Source organism: Carcharodon carcharias, chromosome 6 (genome assembly GCF_017639515.1).
Source record: "Carcharodon carcharias isolate sCarCar2 chromosome 6, sCarCar2.pri, whole genome shotgun sequence".
NCBI lineage: Eukaryota > Metazoa > Chordata > Chondrichthyes > Lamniformes > Lamnidae > Carcharodon > Carcharodon carcharias.
The window spans coordinates 14,019,848-14,037,178 of record NC_054472.1 but is presented as its reverse complement, the minus strand read 5'-3'; the positions used below and the strand labels follow the sequence as shown (position 1 = coordinate 14,037,178).

General features: G+C 42.2%; 1 protein-coding gene across 3 annotated transcripts in view; it reads right to left on the bottom strand.

The window, feature by feature from the left end:
- ctdp1 (CTD (carboxy-terminal domain, RNA polymerase II, polypeptide A) phosphatase, subunit 1) overlaps window positions 1–17,331 on the bottom strand; it is a 284,685-nt gene that overhangs the window by 163,776 nt on the left and 103,578 nt on the right. For all 3 annotated transcript variants that reach the window (XR_005943330.1, XM_041190089.1, XM_041190087.1), the window contains exons 9-10: window positions 14,379–14,520; window positions 9,590–9,820 (exon numbers count right to left, since the gene is read on the bottom strand). Coding sequence is in view for 2 of the 3 variants with exons in the window: in XM_041190089.1 (XP_041046023.1) it covers window positions 9,590–9,820; window positions 14,379–14,520 (373 nt within the window). In the remaining variant the exon portion in view is untranslated. The remainder of the gene's footprint in view (window positions 1–9,589; window positions 9,821–14,378; window positions 14,521–17,331) is intronic.

The following is a 17,331-nucleotide window of genomic DNA, read 5'->3' as shown; positions in this document are numbered from 1 at the left end:
GTCTATTTATAGGAGCTCAAGTGAATCCTCAGTGAATGCCTACCACCTGCATGCAATTGAACATGATTAATGTTTAATGATTAATTAATTCAGCATTGATCCACCATAATAAAAAGATGATTCAAAACCTTGAGTTACAAATTTGTAATGAGACCTTGTAGACCACAGGAGATCAGGTAACTCTCAGGAGTTAAGTCAAAACGATAGTCTATCCATCACAATACGGTAGGTAGATGAAGGATCAGCGATGTTGCAAGCCCTCTGCCAGTTTCTTATTCGAATCTATATGTATTTGTGGTTTGACTCAACAATGATAAAAAGTACATTTCAGAGGCAAGAACAGGGGAATACAATGACACCGTTTCCACTAATTTCTGCCCTCTGAGTTTGGAATTGAAAAACAATTCTGAAATAATGACAAGATGGACTGATAAAAGAAAATTGGGAGTTGTACACTTTGTTGAATTGAAGTAAAGCTGATATGTCCACTTCCTTTACAAGTCTAAGGGACTGATACACATCATAGAATGGTTACAGCACAGGAGGAGGCCATTCAGAGCGCCAGTGTCTGATGGTTCTCTGCAAGGGCAACTCAGCTCGTCCCACACCCCGTCTTTTCCCCATCGATCTATAAATTTTCTCTCCTCAGATAATTATCCAATTCTCTTTTGAAAGCCACAATTGGATCTGCCTCAACCTCACTCTTAGGCAATACATTCCAGGTCACAAGCTTGCACTCCGTAAAAGGATTTTTCCTCGTTCCACCTTTGATTCTTTTGCTATTCACCTTAAATCGGTACTTTCCAGCTCCTGGCCGTTCCACCAATGGGAAGAGTTTCTCTCTATCTAATTCTGTCCAGATCTCCACTAGCATTCTGATTAAATGCAGAAAGTTAAACAAGGAAAATAAATGACATTTCAAAATGAGGGAGCTGCGACAGCACAAAAGAAAGGCGAGTGAGAAAATTAGGAGAGATACACATGCACACACACATAAGACATGGGCCTTTGTACCAGTATGGGCTTTTGAAGGGTTAGGCACTGCAAGAGTTAAGTGACCCTAAGCTTTTCTCTAAAAGCTCCTTTCTTTAAAAGCATACTGCTTTGGACATTCTGCTGCTGCAGAGAGGGCTGCATCACAAGTGGCCTTGTTACTGCATAAGAACTATTAATTTTTGTTAGGTGAGAGAGAAAACCAGTACAGGGTGAAATTTAGGACTGTTTGCAGGCTTATCCCCATCTTGTTGGAAATGGGCAAAAAATATAACCAAACATGAACTTCCTTTTGTTAATTTTCGGCATTAAGCTTTGCTGGACTGTAGTTTAATACTTAAAATTGCCAGTTTATAGTTTTTATTTATTGCAGTTTTATTAACTTGGTCTCATTTTTGTTAGTTTAAAGCAAATTTAAAACCAGCCTCTAATTAAAACCCAATGTCGCCAAGGTCTTTGCTTACATCACCATGGAAACAGAAAAAACACTTGTGCTCAGGCTAAGCAGTAGATAAGGGGGGCCTAAGGACTGTGCTGAACACAGGTCTTGCCAGGTTCCTGATTGGGTAAAATGGAGGGCATGGAAGACACATGATTGGATGGGTATTTCTGTAAACCTGGTTTTCAGAAATATATCCTAGTGAATTTGGATCATTATCAGTGTAGTAGGGTCAGGAGGCACACGGTACAAACACCTATGCTAGAAGGAACAAGAAATGGGCCATACCTACTATGAAAGGATAATAACAGGTAATAATTTTCAATTGCTCTTTGTAAACAGTTGCTGTAATGTATTAAGCCTCTCTTCTACTTAAATAAAACTATAACTGTTACCAATGCAGTATCAGCTTTGAACCATTGACCAGACAGTCCTAAGAGACTCCATTTTTTTCCTCCATTTGCTGTGTGTGGGACCTGGTGGTGCTGAGTGCACAAACTGCCTATAATAAATAATTAATTGTCTTTCAATGAATAACTAACTGGCTGAGAAGCGCTTTAAGATGTCCTGAGGATGCAGGGTGGAAGTGCAGGTTCCTTCTGTCTAACAGCTGTCAAGGTATGGGTACAGTCTCTGGCAAAGCTCTTTGGGTAATGCTGCTTCCCTCCCTGACTCCCTCCCCAACTTTCTCTCACCTGCAGCCCTTCTCGTTCCCTTGCTCATTTCCACCCTCTCGTCACAACTCTCCTCAGCCCTCGCGAGGAGAGAGAGAGAGAGAAAGAGATGGGGAGGGGGGGAGGTGGAGAGAGAGAGTTGCTGAGCTGGAGAGAGAGAGTTGACGAGCTGGAGAGAGAAAGATTTGTCAAGCGAGAGAGAGAGAGAGAGAGAATTTGTGTGTGGAAGAGTGGGTGGGGGAAAGAGGGGATGGGGAGAGAGAAGGGGAGAGAGGGAGCAAGCAAGTGACCGAGAGTTGGCAAGTGGGAGAGATAGAGAGAGAGAGGGAGAGAGAGAAAGAGAATTAGTGAGTGAGAGAGAGTTGGCAGGAGGGGGAGGTGAGGGAGAGGGGGAGAGAGAGAGAAAAAAAGAATTGGTGAGTGAGAGAGAGCTTTGGCAGGAGGGGCAGGTGAAGGAGGGGGAGGGAATGAAAGAGAGTTGGCGAGCAGGAGAGAGAGAAAGAGGGTTGGCAAAGCAGGAAGTAAGTGGAAAGAGTTAGCATATTTCTTTTATATTTTTAAATTTATTTTATCTTGTAGGTTACTTTATTTACAAATATGGGAATTTAGCAATCACTAGTATTCCAGTTTACAAGGTACCATGTTTTCATGTCTTTTCCTGACAAAGAAGGATCCTACATACCAGCTACAGCATTTACATCGATTGTAATGGGAAAATCTGATTCCCTAAAAAGTTGTTTCACTTAAAATTGCACTTTCAGAAACACAACTACAATGCTAAGCTAGGAATTACTGTGTTCGACCTTCGCTGCCTCAGGTCAGGTCACGTCACTCTCATACAGAAAAGGACTGATCCAAAACCACGTCATCATGCTGCGACTTGTACACACACCAGCCAAAAGAAATGCCAGAAGCAAATTTATAGTAACAGTTGTACTGTGAAACGGCTGCTAGTTTAGCTTTACATTCCCCAAGAAATTATTTCATTACTAAAGAATGCCTAATATCCCATACAAAAGATGCATGTGACAAACGTCACAGGGGTAAATCCATGGCCCATCCCTTGACGGGCTGTAGCCAGTCATCTGTTGTGTACCTTTTGTAATGATGTTTGATTTGTATGCCTTACACTGCAATGAGTAATAAATAATCAGCAGCGGCACTTAAATTTACCTACATGTTGACAAGCAGGATGTATAAATTCTGCATCTGATGGCCATGCTGTTGGAGCAGAAGTCCAGAAGGTCAGCAACCAGAATAGAGAAACAACACAAACTCAAATTGTGACCAAGCAAATGATTATTATAAACCAACAATGCAAGATCGGCAATTCAGGAATCTTCATGAATTCTGATTCACTGACACAAGTGACATTTGTATAATCAGTAAAAATATAGACTTGCACTTCTGTGAAGTTGCAGCAATGGGTTTCACATTTAAAATTGTTCAGCAGCACAGCTGTTTAATAGCGAAGAGGATTTCTTTTCTCATATTGCGTTCAAAACTACATTTTACAAATGTTAAAGGGGCATATTCGTCATCCTAGACAATTAAACTGTATTTTCAGATCATGATTCATTTCTGACTTCCCTGTCAAATGACAGCTTATGCCATGGCTCACGATCATTTGTGCAACGACCTGACACTGCTAATTATACTCATTAACCTGTTCTAAAGAAACGGGCACTTATCCTATTCCCCAAGAATATTTAATGGGTCTTGATGACTTAACACGAGACCTCTGAAATGGTTTTACACAAAATAGCTGTACTTCAATAAGATCGTTGTCAGTTCCTACTAATTTAAAGGCGAGGACACACAATCCAAGATAGAATAGGAGGTACCAGTAAACTGGACAGGACAAGAGAGTAGCAACAGCAAGGCAACAGCAAACCTAAGGGTCAAGAGAGGGACTAAAACTCATTTCGACTCAAAGCCTTTTCTAAGCATCAGTAGTTGAGTTTGTAACAGAGTTAGACTATTGCTTTGAAAACACCTTATTCAGGTAAAATTCAATGTGCAGAATTTTGCCCTTGGTGGGCGTATGGGGCCCGCCGCCATTTTGAGCGGGCGGGCCAATTAAGGTTTGCCCAGCGGCCTGCCTGATGGGAAGCGTTATGCTCTCCCTGTGCGGTGGGGGGGGGCGGGGTTGGGAATCCCCAGCTGTCAAAGTGCGCTCTTTCTTGCATGTGTGTGAAAGAGTGCACTGCTCCCTGAGACTAAGTGCTGTCTCAGGGAGATTAGTGATAGGGTACAAAAATTAAAAAAAATAGAAAAATAAAAATATTATTAACATGTCCCCCAAATCGCCAGCGGGAAAATTCTGGCCAACGTCACTGTGAAGTTTTTTTTTAAAAAAGCTATTTATTTAAGTATTGCATGCATATCTGTCAACATTGGAAAGACAATGATGCACTGGTTCCAAGTAGCTCACCTCCTGCGAGGAGGAATACACAAGCCAAGTACGAGCTGTGATACACAGTTACACACAATCAATGGGAACAAATAAACCATTTATATCAGGCCAGAATATGCGGGAAAATAACAGCTGAGTTAATGCGCACACCATGCTCAATAACCCAGCAACTGACGGTGAGGAAGAGATAGCTCGAGAGATGTGAATCGCCACACACTGCTGGATGATTGGTGATGCCCTGCCCTCAGCCTCGTGAAAATAGGAGACCACCCTCAACCTCCCCGTGAATTTCAAGAACTTGCTGCATTTCTACTGCTAAAACAAATGGAACTCACCAGAAGTAGTTAGGGCTAGTACTTAACAATGCAAGGATGCTTTTAATGATGAGATTTACTCTCCCTGCAATGCTACTCAACCCCTCTGGCCCAGAAAGGGAGCAATAATTTATTTGATATTTTTTCTCACTTTTTCCTTTGTCTCATTTCTTTCTCTCTTTTAATCCAATATTTCTTTTCCTCGCTTTATTTCTTTTTCTGCACCTACTTGAATTAATTCATTCTCCTTCTCTTTCTTCTGTTTCTATGAACATATGAATCAGGAGGAGTAGGCCACTCAGCTCCTCCGCCATTCAATAAAATCATGGCTGATCTGATTTTAACCTCATATTCCTGCCTACCCCAATAACCTTTCTCCCCCCACCCCCACCCCACCCCCCCTTGCTTATCAAGAATCTATCTACTTTTGCCTTAAAAGATATTCATGGACTCTGTCTCACCCACCTTTTGAGGATAAGAATTCCAAAGTCTCAGAAAATTTTTTTCCTCATTTCTGTGCTAAATGGGTGACCCCTTATTGTGAAACAGTGACCCCCGAGATCTAGATTCCCCCACAACAGGAAGCATCCTTTTCACATTCACCCTGTCAAGTCCCTTCAGGATCTTATATGTTTCAATCAAGTTGCCTCTTACTCTTCTAAACTCCAGCGGATACAAGCATAACCCGTCCAGCCTTTTCTCACAAGATAACCTGCCCATTCCAGGTATTAATCTTGTAAATCTTCTCTGAACTGCTCCTAATGCATTTACATCTTTCCTTAAATAAGGAGGCCAATACTGCACACACTACTTTAGATATGGTCTCACTAGTGTCCTGTACAACTGAAGCATAACCTCCACACTCTTCTATTCAATTCCCCTTGCAATAAACAATAACATTCTATTAGCTTTGCTAATTGCTTGCTGCACCTGCAAACGAATCTTTTGTGATTCATGCACTAGGGCACCCAGCTCCCTCTGCATCTCAGCTCTGAAATCTCACACCATTTAGATGATGTGCCCCTTTTTTATTCATCCTGCCAAAATGGGCCGCCTCACATTTTCCTACATTATACTCCATTTGTCAGGTCTTTGCTGACTTATCTAACCTATCTATATTCTTTTGTAGCCTCCTTATGTCCTCTTCACAACTTACTTTCCTGCCTACCTTTGTGTCTTCAGCAAATTTAGCAACCATACCATCAGTACCTTCATCCAAGTCATTAAGATAAATTGTAAAGGATTGAGGCCCCAGCACTGATCCCTGTGACACACCACTCGTCACATCTTGACAACCAGAAAAAGACCCTTTTATGCTCACTCTCTGTTTCTTGTTAGCTAACCAACCTTCCATCCATGTCAATATGTTACTCCCTACATCATGAGTTTTTATTTTGTGCAATAACCTTTGATGAGGCACCTTATCAAACACCTTCTAAAAACCTAAGTACAGTACATCCATTGGTTCCCCTTTATCCACAGCACCTGTTTCTTCTTCAAAGAACTCCAATAAATTGGTTAAACATGATTTCCCTTTCAAAAAGCCATGCTGACTCTGCCTGGTCACCTTGAATGTATCTAAGTGCCCTGTTATAACGTCTTTAATAATAGCTTCTAACATCTTCCCCATGACAGATGTTCAGCTAACTGGCCTACAGTTTCCTGCTTTCTGTCCCCTCCCTTTTTGAATAAAGGAGTTACATTTGCTACTTTCCAATCAAATGGAACCTTCCCCGAATCTAGTGAATTTTGGAAAATTAAAATCAATGCATCAACCATCTCACTAGCAACTTCTTTTAAGACCCTGGGATGAAATCCATCAGGACCCTGGAACTTGTCAACCTGCAGTTCCAACAATCTGCTGGTGATTTCCCTGGTGATTGTAAAGAGTTCCCCCCTCCCTTCCAATTCCTGATTTACAGTTGTTTCTGGGATGTTACTTGCATCCTCTATCTTAATCCATGAATCTCGCTGGTTAAGGAGATGGGTTGTAGATCCTGTCCTTCGTCAATGTCTCAGATGCTCTGTGGTCCTTGTCGTGTAGTTATCCGCTTACACTTCCAGCAATCTGTGGTGCAATTTCTTTTGAGCTCAAGGGGGAGGGACAAAGATCTAACAAATGGGACATGCAATAGATTCCCTGTTTCAGAAGGTCTGGGCCATTGTCCATTAACTTTGCAAGAAATACCAGGTAAAAAGATCCAATCTTATGTATAAGGCAATGCTTGCAATACTAAATATGAAGTCCTTGGAAGGATACATGGGCATCAGAATTCAAGGATCCTGTTTGTGTATATAAATATTATGAAGCCTAGCGATTCATACCAGTTTACTTCTCTGATCAGCTGCTTAGCATCAATTTTCCCTTGGTTCTGGGTATTTTTATTGATCTAGGCAGACTAGCATTCTATAGTTAGAAGAATCAAATAACCGAACATGTTCATCCTCACCATATGGTCATGGTCACATAACGTTATTATTTCCCTCTGAAAAACTGACACGCATCCAAGATGTGGATGTCAAAAAATTAGAGCAACTGCCATTTGAGATCCAACCTTTCAAAGCTGAATTTGTCAAAATATTAACGGTCATAAATTCAACATTTTCTTTGCTTCTATTCATCCAACACTGCCCAGAATTTTACTGACATGTGGGAAAAGTTAAGGCTGCCACTTGCCAATTCTATTTCAGACGCAGTTAAGTAACAAATTAAACAGACACACCAATCAGAATAAATATTGGTTTGGTCATTGTAACATCAGCAAAACAGCTTCACACACACCTTATATAAGCTACTGAAAGAAACCTTAACCTTGGGCGCATTATTACCATTCTTACATCAAAAGTATATTCCGTATACCATAGGCTGTATCTTTGTTGTTTAAATGACCCTCAATGCTCTTGCTACACCAACTGGCAGCAACTTTCATTTTTGCATTAAGCCAGGAGATGATTCACAAAAATACACAGCAGCCTCTATCTTGGCTACAGAATGCAGTTGTGGAAATGGGAGAAATTTCACCGAGATCAAGTGGTTGCAACATGAATCAGAAGTCTGCTTTATGGGATGGGGTGGGGTAGGAAGGGAAAAATAATTAGAATAGAGAAAATAAGTGAGCAAATAAAATAAAGATGAGAAGGAAAAGAAAAAAAACAATTTTGCCAATTTCACTTTGAGAACAAAGATAAAAGAGCAACAAATAGAATACTCTAGAAGGTTGATGGTCAATCCAGGAGGGATTAAGCAGCTGTTTGGAATCAACCCTTAGAAGAATAACTGTTAAAACCTAGATGATGAATAATATGTCTTTCGTCAGTCATTTTGCTCCTTCTGCCACTATTGTGCTTCTCATGATGATTTCTTTCCAGAGAAGGAATTGCTCTTCCAAACCACACATCAGTCCTTGTGACAGGTTTAGACAACAGAACAGAAAAGACTTCACTTAGCCATTTTTTAAGCCTCCAAAGTCAGCCCATGAGATGGCAACTGCATCGGGGAAAATAGTCTTACCCTCTCGAATGGGGTGGAAGGGTTTGATATATAACATCGGAAAGGAGCCAACTTAATTCTTTCAACAACAACTTTGTTCTCTCCACTAAGATGAAGGTTTCAGCCATCTGAGAGATTGCTCTGTTCACTCTGCTCTCTTAACCAGCACAGGTTGCATGCAGGGTGATGGTACAAGCTAGGAGCAAACATGGAGGGTAATGTGCACAGCCATCAGTCATGGAGAATGGTGTGCGCAGTCAACCAAGGAAAACCCCTTCAGAATAGGTTTCTTTCACAACAATGGCTCAGTGCATTTAGAAACACTAACTTGAGCCCCACCCTGCATAAGAGAAGCGTCACATGTTTTCAACTCAAACCCAATAAACTGATGAGGTGAATAAAGCTATCTGCTCATAATAGGTGAAGCACATGGACTTCCTTTAATAAATTCTCTAATATATGGCCAGGAATGTGTATGAAATGAGAACAGAAATTACCTTTTGTTTAAAAACGTTAGTGTTTGCAAATTATAGTTATATTTGCACTTGCAAGAACAGATTTTTTTAAAAAGATAGATATTTTCTTTTGCAATTAGACCAAACTCATGCACATGAATGAACAGATTTTTTAATGGCGTTAAGTTCTCTCTTTGTCTTTATGGTCACTGAGAACCACGTTGCCTCGAGGTGAAAGGACAGACAAGCAAACAGTCCCCTGAGCCTCTGACAAGCCATCAAGAAGTGCATAAGGGTAGCGCAGGGTGGTTGTCCGTCCTCCCAGTCTCCATATGAATGAACACACCCAGTCTCTGCCAGTGATGAGTCAAATGGGGAAATATTAAGGCAAATGCAGGATGAATTCCAGGATGTGTGTGTGTGTGTGTGTGTAATGGGCAGGTGGGGGCAGGCCTTTGTGGTGGTTGGAGGTTACAGGACATGCTGCTCCACAACAGTTATTAAGGAATGGAAGTCAGTCATGGTGCATTTCAAAGAGCACACCGTGCAGACCAAGCTCCCCAAACTGCCGGAGATAACCCATTGCAAATTTCCATCCAAAAGTCTGCCTTCTCTACTTCATTTCTAATCCCTAGAGTTAGTCACTGGAAGCTAATAGCAATGCTGTTTCTGTGGGGAGTGTCCACCACAACCTAGAGATGCCATTTCTAACCATAATCTTCAAGGGAGAGCTGTTTACGATCAGTATGTTGTACTCTTCTGGCTTAAACATACAACGGAATGTTCAGACTCTTCCCGGGAACGTTACCTGAATGACGACTGTTCTCCATGAACGGATAACGTAACCGGTGGAGCTGGAGGTTGGATACACACGGATTGCCGGTTCCCCTGAGAATCTTTCCGGATGAGCTTTCCTGTGTTGGGATCATAAATGCGGACTTCAGGTCCAGGCTGAGCCTTCGGATGAATGGGAGTTGGATGAAACAGTGGTGTTTGCAGACCACCTTGGACTTCAGGGAAACTGGCAGGGCTGTTGGTTCTGCAAAAAGGCACAAAAATAAAAATTTTAACTGATAGCGGCCAATTTCCATGGCAGCCTGATTGATTGTTCAGGACGTGGGAGCAGAGTTACTCAGTGCCATGCATATATATAGCACTTTTGACATAGAAAAGCATCCTAGGGAGCATCACATTAACATGATCAGATGAAGAAATGGGCACCAAGCCATATAAGGAAATACTAGAAGAGGTGACCAAACATCTGGTCAAAAAACTGGGTCGAAGAAAGGTTTTATAAGACAGAGAGAGAGAGAGGGCAGCATTTACAGAGGGAATTCCAGGCTCTGGAGTTTGAGGGACTGAAGCCAATGATGAAATGAAGGGAAGGAGGTTGCACAAGGAGCTGTAATCTTAGGGACACAAAGTACAGGTGTGTGCGCATGGATCACAGAGGTATGTAGGGGTGATACCACAAAGGGAATTAAACACGAGCATGGCTGTTTTAAGTTTGATATGTTGGGGGGACTGGAAGCCAATGTAGATCAGCGAAACTTGATGCAAGTTAGGAAATGGGCAGCAGGAGTTTTGGATAAGGTGAGGGATACAGACGATGGGAGTTGGAACATTGGTCAGGGAAACATTGAAACACTTGGGTCTGGGGGTGACAAAGGCAGCAGCAGATGGGTTGAGGTGCAGTAGAGACAAGCCATGTTATGGAGGTGAAGGAGGGGGACTTGGTGAAGGAGAAGATATGGGTTGGAATGGGAATCTCAGCTCAGGATCAGATAGGACAATGGCTCAGGATGGAGGTGGAATCTGTGGAAATGGCAGGGGCAGTCGGTCTTCTTAACGTTTAAAAAGAGGAAATTGTGGCTTATCCAAGTCTGGATGTTGAAGAAGTTCCTGACAGCACAGAGCTAGTGAAAGGGTGGAGAGAGCCAGTGGAGGAATAGATAGAGCAGCATACATGAGGAAGTTCTCTTTATGTGCCATTGTCTACATGAAGACAAAGAGGGAGCCAATTATAGATCCTTGGTAGGGGACTCCAGCGGTATTTCTGAAAATATTACAGAGATTCAAATGTATTTCGTGAAAAGCAATTCTTGTGTAATTTTCGCTCAAACAGTACTTCACAAACATGGTTCGCCAGTGATTGTCAAGACAAAGCGTCCTGTTATCAACACGGTCAACCTTTTGTCTTTTTCTTTTACATTTTCACAGGGTGAAAATTCGTGACAGTATCAGCCGGTCGTGGGATTATGCCCTACTCCAGGACTCACCGGGCTGATGTTCTGATGCAGTATTGAGAGGATGCTACATTGTCAAAAAGATACCATTCTCCAGGTCAGAAGTAAACCAGAGATCCTGCATGCCTGCTCTGGTGGTTCAGGTAGACATTGAAAATCCCATTGCATTGTCAAAACAGAGGGTGCGGATCTCTGAACATATCTGCCCATGGCTCCAATTACTCAACTGAAGGTAGAGTTTCCACACCAGGCACAGTCAGTGACCCGGGCAAAAACCGCACTCACTCATTCTGCAAAGTTACTGCTCAAAGTTTCATGCATATCATTGATTATAAAACCCACTGCAAACCAGTGCAATCAAGCAGTGCTTCAGAATGTAATTTTTCTTTCGAAAGAAAAGCTTCAGCTTTAAAAAATATTCTAATATACTTAAGAGAGGTAATTTGAAGCAGTTTTACTTAAAGAGCTGAAAATAGGTTTATTGCAAAAAAACACAACCAATTTTTGGTCACAATGTCAATCCATCATCTGTGAGTAACTCAATCTTAAATTACTGAAAATTACTTGAAAAAAAAGTATACAGGACCAATTGTTAGCTATATTGATGTAGTCAGTCCCTTAGTAAATTTAAAGAAATGTTATAACCAAAAGGGTTTAAAACACGCCTATTAATGTTCTTGCGTCTTAAGAAAAGCTCCATTTTAAAAGCCTTATCCAAGGCCCACAAGCAGGCTGAAGGTATCAGAAACTCGCCATGCTGATTTTTTCCTTATTCTTTCAAGGGATGTGGGGGTCAATGGCTAGGCCAGCATTTATTGCCCATTCTTGAGAAGGTGGTGGTGAGCTGCCTTCTTGAACCGCTGCAGTCCACATGGAGCAGCTACACACAAACAGTGTGGTTAGGAAGGATTTTGACCCAGCGGCAGTTAAGGAACGGTAATAGAGTTCCGAGTCAGGAGGGTGTGTGGCTTGGAGGGGGACTTGCAGGTGGTGGTGTTCCCATGCCTCTGCTGCTCTTGTCCTTCTAGGTGGTAGAGGTCGCGGGTTTGGAACTTGCTAGAGAAGGTGGCTTGGCAAGTTGCTGTCGTGCATCGTGTAGGTGGTACCCACTGTGCATCGGTGGTGGGGGGAGTGGATGTCGAAGGTGGCGGATGGGGTGCTGAACAAGTGGGCTGCTTTGTCCCGGATGGTGTCAGGTTTCTTGAGTGTCGCTGGAGCTGCACTCATCCAGACGAGTGGGGAGTATTCCATCACACTCCTGACTTGTGATTAATTTGATCGGGGGTGGGGAGGGGAGCATGGCCTGTTTTGTGAGCGGTGCTGCTTCTAGCACATGCTTTTTAAACAAGCTCCAGAGATTGCAGAAACTCCCATTTGTGCTGGACGTAATTTGCACTCGAAAGGTCACAATCTTCTGCAACGGTTTTGGCAAATTGTGCTGAAAAGAACAGGCCAATGAGTCTCCGGGGGTGGGGGTGGGGGGGTGTCATCACTGGTAACCTCAAGGTTATACACTTCCGCGTAACCACAATAACTGCTGCACCATCAGCATTCTGAATGCATTAGTTGTGTCGGAGATTGAGGGAAGCAGTGCTCCAAGGCAACTGATGACGCAAAGAGTTGCTCACCAGGTTATCCAGATGATGAAAGGCATCTTTTAGTTATCAACGAGGACCTGCAACATTTCAGTCCTCTCCTTTAGAGATGTCAAAGAAATTGGGGTCATTAGTATCAAGAGGTGTTATTTGCAGTCCCAGCAACAAGTCTTTCAACTGCCAAAGCATATGAAGTGCAACACAGTAATAAGGTGTTTAAGGTGGCATAACTGAAGTACATAGAATAGTACATACACCTTGGCTTTTTCCTATATCTTAGCCATTTTATCACATGCAATAGACATGTATTAGCTATGATTGTTCACTTGCTGGGAAAGATTGTTAGAAGCTACATTCTGGATAAAAATAAAACATTCCAAATAACTTCATTGTTCAAAGGCGTGGGGTCAACTTCTATCTGTACACTGATGACTCCCAGCTCCCCCTCCCCACTGCTTCTGTATTGTCAGACGGTTTGTCCAACATTCAGCCTTGGATGAGCCACTATTTGCTCCAGTTGTGAGGTAGCTGTGGATAGTGCGCTGCCTCTCAGTCACAAGGTTCTGGGTTCAAGTCCCACTCCAGGGGGTGGGCACAGAAATTAAGACTGACGCTCCAGTGCAGTACTAAGGGAGCGCTGCACTGTTGGAGGTGCTTTCAGATGAGATGTTAAACCGAGGTCCCATCTGCCTACTCAGGTGAAAGGTTTAAAAGATCCCACAGCACTATTTCAAAGGATAGCAGTAGGAGGTTCTCCATGGCCAATATTTAATCCCTCAATTAACACCACTAAAACAGATTATCTAGTCATTATCACATTACTGAATGTGGGAGCTTGCTGTGTGCATACTGGCTACCCGATTTCCTACATTACAACAGTGATTACACTTCAAAAGTATTTCATTGGCTGTAAAGCACTTTTGAGACATTCAGGGGTCATGAAAAACATTATATAAATGCCAAATATAAATAAGTATGTTTTTCTTTTTTTTTTAAACATTGGGAATACGGAAATCATTATCTTCAGCCCTTGCCTCCAACCCTCTAGCTTGGACACTCCCCTTTCTGGCCTGCAGCTCAGGTTGATCCAGATTGTTCACATTATAGGCGGTTTATTCAACTCCAAACGAAGTATCCTAATGTCATACCCTCAGAAAGTCTGTCTACTTCCACGTCTGACCCTGTTCCAGCCCATCCGCCAATCATCTTTGTGTTAGCCTTCCAATGATCTCCTGGCCATCCTATCGACCTCTACCCTTTGCAAAAGTCAAATCACCCAAAACTATGCTGCCCATATCCTATCACAGACTAAGTCGCACTCACCAATCACCCACCACCTTGTTGACCTGGACTGATTATCAGTCCCCCAACACCTCAAGTTTAAAATTCTCAGCTGCGCATTCAACTCTTTTCAGGGCCCTGCTCCTCCCCATCTCTGTAACATTATGCAGCCTAAAAACCTCTGGGGAATTTACATTCCTCCAACTTTGGCATTTTGTGCACAGCCGACCTCCTTCACTTAACCATTGTTGGCCTCCCCACTCCCCCAAGCTAGAATCCCATCTCCGATCCCCTGTGCTTCTCCATCTTCCTCTCATCCTTAAGATCCAACTCTTTGACCAAGCCTTCGGCCTGCCATTATAGCCTCCTTTGATTCAGCATCCAATGATGCCTGACAGTGCCTATGTGAAGCACTTTGGAATGCTTTTCTACATTAAAAGCACTTACGTAAAAGCAAGTTGTTGTTGTTGTTTACCTTTGCGTTTTGATGTAGTCTTCTTTCAATGGGAATAACTTTTCATCAACTCTTTCCCATCGTTCTAGAGAGCTCCATAACCAGTCTGGATTTACCACGTGGAGATGTTTACATGCTTGCGCTTGCCGAACTTTTTCCGTCCCTGCAATGATAAGAAAGACTTTCTATTACCAAACTGTGCTCAAATGTAAACTACCAAGACCGATATACCAATCGCCATGCATCCCTTCATATCACTGTCCATTGCTTGCCACAGCTGCAAGAAGTGATACCCTCGTGAATTCACCAAACAGACAGACCTGCCAAATGAAACGTCTTGGTCTACATATATCAATCTGGGTTCACGTCCCACTCCAGGAGTTGGGCCTAGAGCTGCATGTAATCAATCATCTTTAAGATAGGCAAATCGAAGCGACAGTTTTCTTTCTACTTTTTCTTGTTCTTTTTAGCCTTTGTTTTGAATGGTACATAGGAACAGAGGAGCAGGCGTAGGCCATTCAGCCCATCGAGCCTGCTCTGCCATTCAATACGATCATGGCTGACCATCCACTTCAATGCCTTTTTTCCACACTATCCCCATATTCCTTCTCTCATTGTTATTTAGAAATCTATCAACCTCTGCTTTATTTCTTCTTCTTCTGTTTTCAACATCCTTCATCCGTTTGTTCAAAAAGTTCACTTCTTCTTCTGTCTTTTGGGAGGGTTTTCTTTCAATATTTTGATTTTGTACCTTCATCACGTCTCTCCCCACAAAACAGGCCCATCCACCCACCAAGGAACCCATCAATAGTACCGTATTTGCTGGACCATAAGAGGCGCCCTGGACCACATGAAGCAGCAGGATTTTAAAAGAAAATATGTAGGAAAAATTATTTTATTCCATGTAGAGGACGCAATACATACACTTATCATTACGGAACAAAAATACCAATGCAGCACCCCAAAAAAATAATGCAACATGAAGTTTTAATCATCGTAGGATCCCAAAATGTCCTCAGCACTGCTATTGTTATGACCGGGATGAAAGGAGCGCACGAATGATCAAGCCTCACTACTCCGCAGGACATACCATTAATTTAAATGTTTAATTTTCTCACCAAAATGGCCAATTGTGTACCTATACTTCCAGTACCCAGAAGAAAAGAGACTCTGACCAGGGTTCTTTCAAAAGCTCAGAATGATTAATCTATTTTTAAACAAAACTTCTTTTAACAAGTTGCCAGTACTGGTTAACACACAGCTATAATCGGGAAGTATAACCTTCTATCTCTTAAAGGATTCCCCTGGCACGCACGCAGAGGACAAACAGGCGGAGTCTCTCTGCAGAAATGGGCTTTGGAAGATGGGTGTTAAAAAAAATAAAGAATAAAGTCCGCAGGGTCTCGACGCTCTCGACCTAGAGTTCTCTCCTGTGCTGGTCCTGGTCAATGCCTGGAAGTTCTCACCACTGGTGTCAGCTTTACAGGTCCAAATGCAGACTGGTTTCACTCAGGTGAGGGTTCTCCGACTGCAGGTTGATAGCCACACACAATTTTTGGCAAGGTGGAGAGAGGGAGCCAGTCAAGGTAGCCTTCCTTTCTCAGCTTGTTCCCCAACCAGACTGCCTTCAAAACAAGCGGGTTCACAGCTTCAGCTATTTTCTGCTCCCCCATGCAGCTGCCTTTTTTTGTCTTCCAGCTTTTCATTAAGTAAAGAGTTTTGCAGTTCAAACAAACAATTCCTTCCCAAGTACCACATAGGTCAGGTGATTTCTTGGAAGAGGCCTACTGCTTGACAGCTCCCAAGGTGAACTTTTGACTTTCTTTTCAAAAATAAAGGAAATCCAGGTTAGCATCCAGAGCATGCCATGTCCTTCCATTTTGTAAAAGAAAACATCAGTCCTTAGAGATATGATTCTAACAGCTATCGCCACTGGGTTCAAGCCAGATTTTTACCAAACAACAACAAACTAGTCACTGTGCGTAACTCTGAAACACGTGCCAATGATCTGTACGACAAGCATAACTTTCAGACTATAACACTTTTCCAGAAAATAAGTGCATTTTAATGGTCCAACAAATACAGAATGAACAGAACAAAATAAAGTGATACGCAAACGTGGACAATCCTCACAACAATTAGGAGTTGGGATAAGGTAAACAACTCACATCCTCCCCCTCCCCCCTCCATGGTCATAAAGCGACAACCGACAGGTCTGTTTTATAAGACAGGATTAATCTGGTTAGTAAACTACTCTGTAACAATCAATATTATTTAATATAATGTTACAAGGGAAAACAAACATTATTTAAACATTCACAAGTAAATCATCCAAGTAAAAGTGCACAATAATTCTGCTAATTTATCATTTAAAAAATTGTTTTAACACTGATCTTTCAGCCCTGGGGCCAGAGTTCAAATCCATCCCAGATTAAGGGTCTCCTCAGTATGCTTTCTGCAAGAGACCTATGTATAGTGAGTGTGTATAATTCTGTGCAGTGAGTGTGTATAATTCTGTGCAGTGAGGGTGTATAATTCTGTGCAGTGAGGGTGTATAATTCTGTGCAGTGAGGGTGTATAATTCTGTGCAGTGAGGGTGTATAATTCTGTGCAGTGAGGGTGTATAATTCTGTTTAATGAGAGTGTATAATTCTGTGTAATGAGTGTGTATAATTCTGTATAATGAGGGCGTATAATTCTGTGTAGTGAGGGTGTATAATTCTGTGTAATGAGGGCGTATAATTCTGTGTAATGAGGGTGTATAATTCTGTGTAATGAGGGTGTATAATTCTGCGTAGTGAGGGTGTATAATTCTGCGTAGTGAGGGCGTATAATTCTGTGTAATGAGGGCGTATAATTCTGTGTAATGAGGGCATATAATTCTGTGTAGTGAGGGCGTATAATTCTGTGTAGTGAGGGCGTATAATTCTGTCTAGTGAGGGCGTATAATTCTGTGTAGTGAGGGCGTATAATT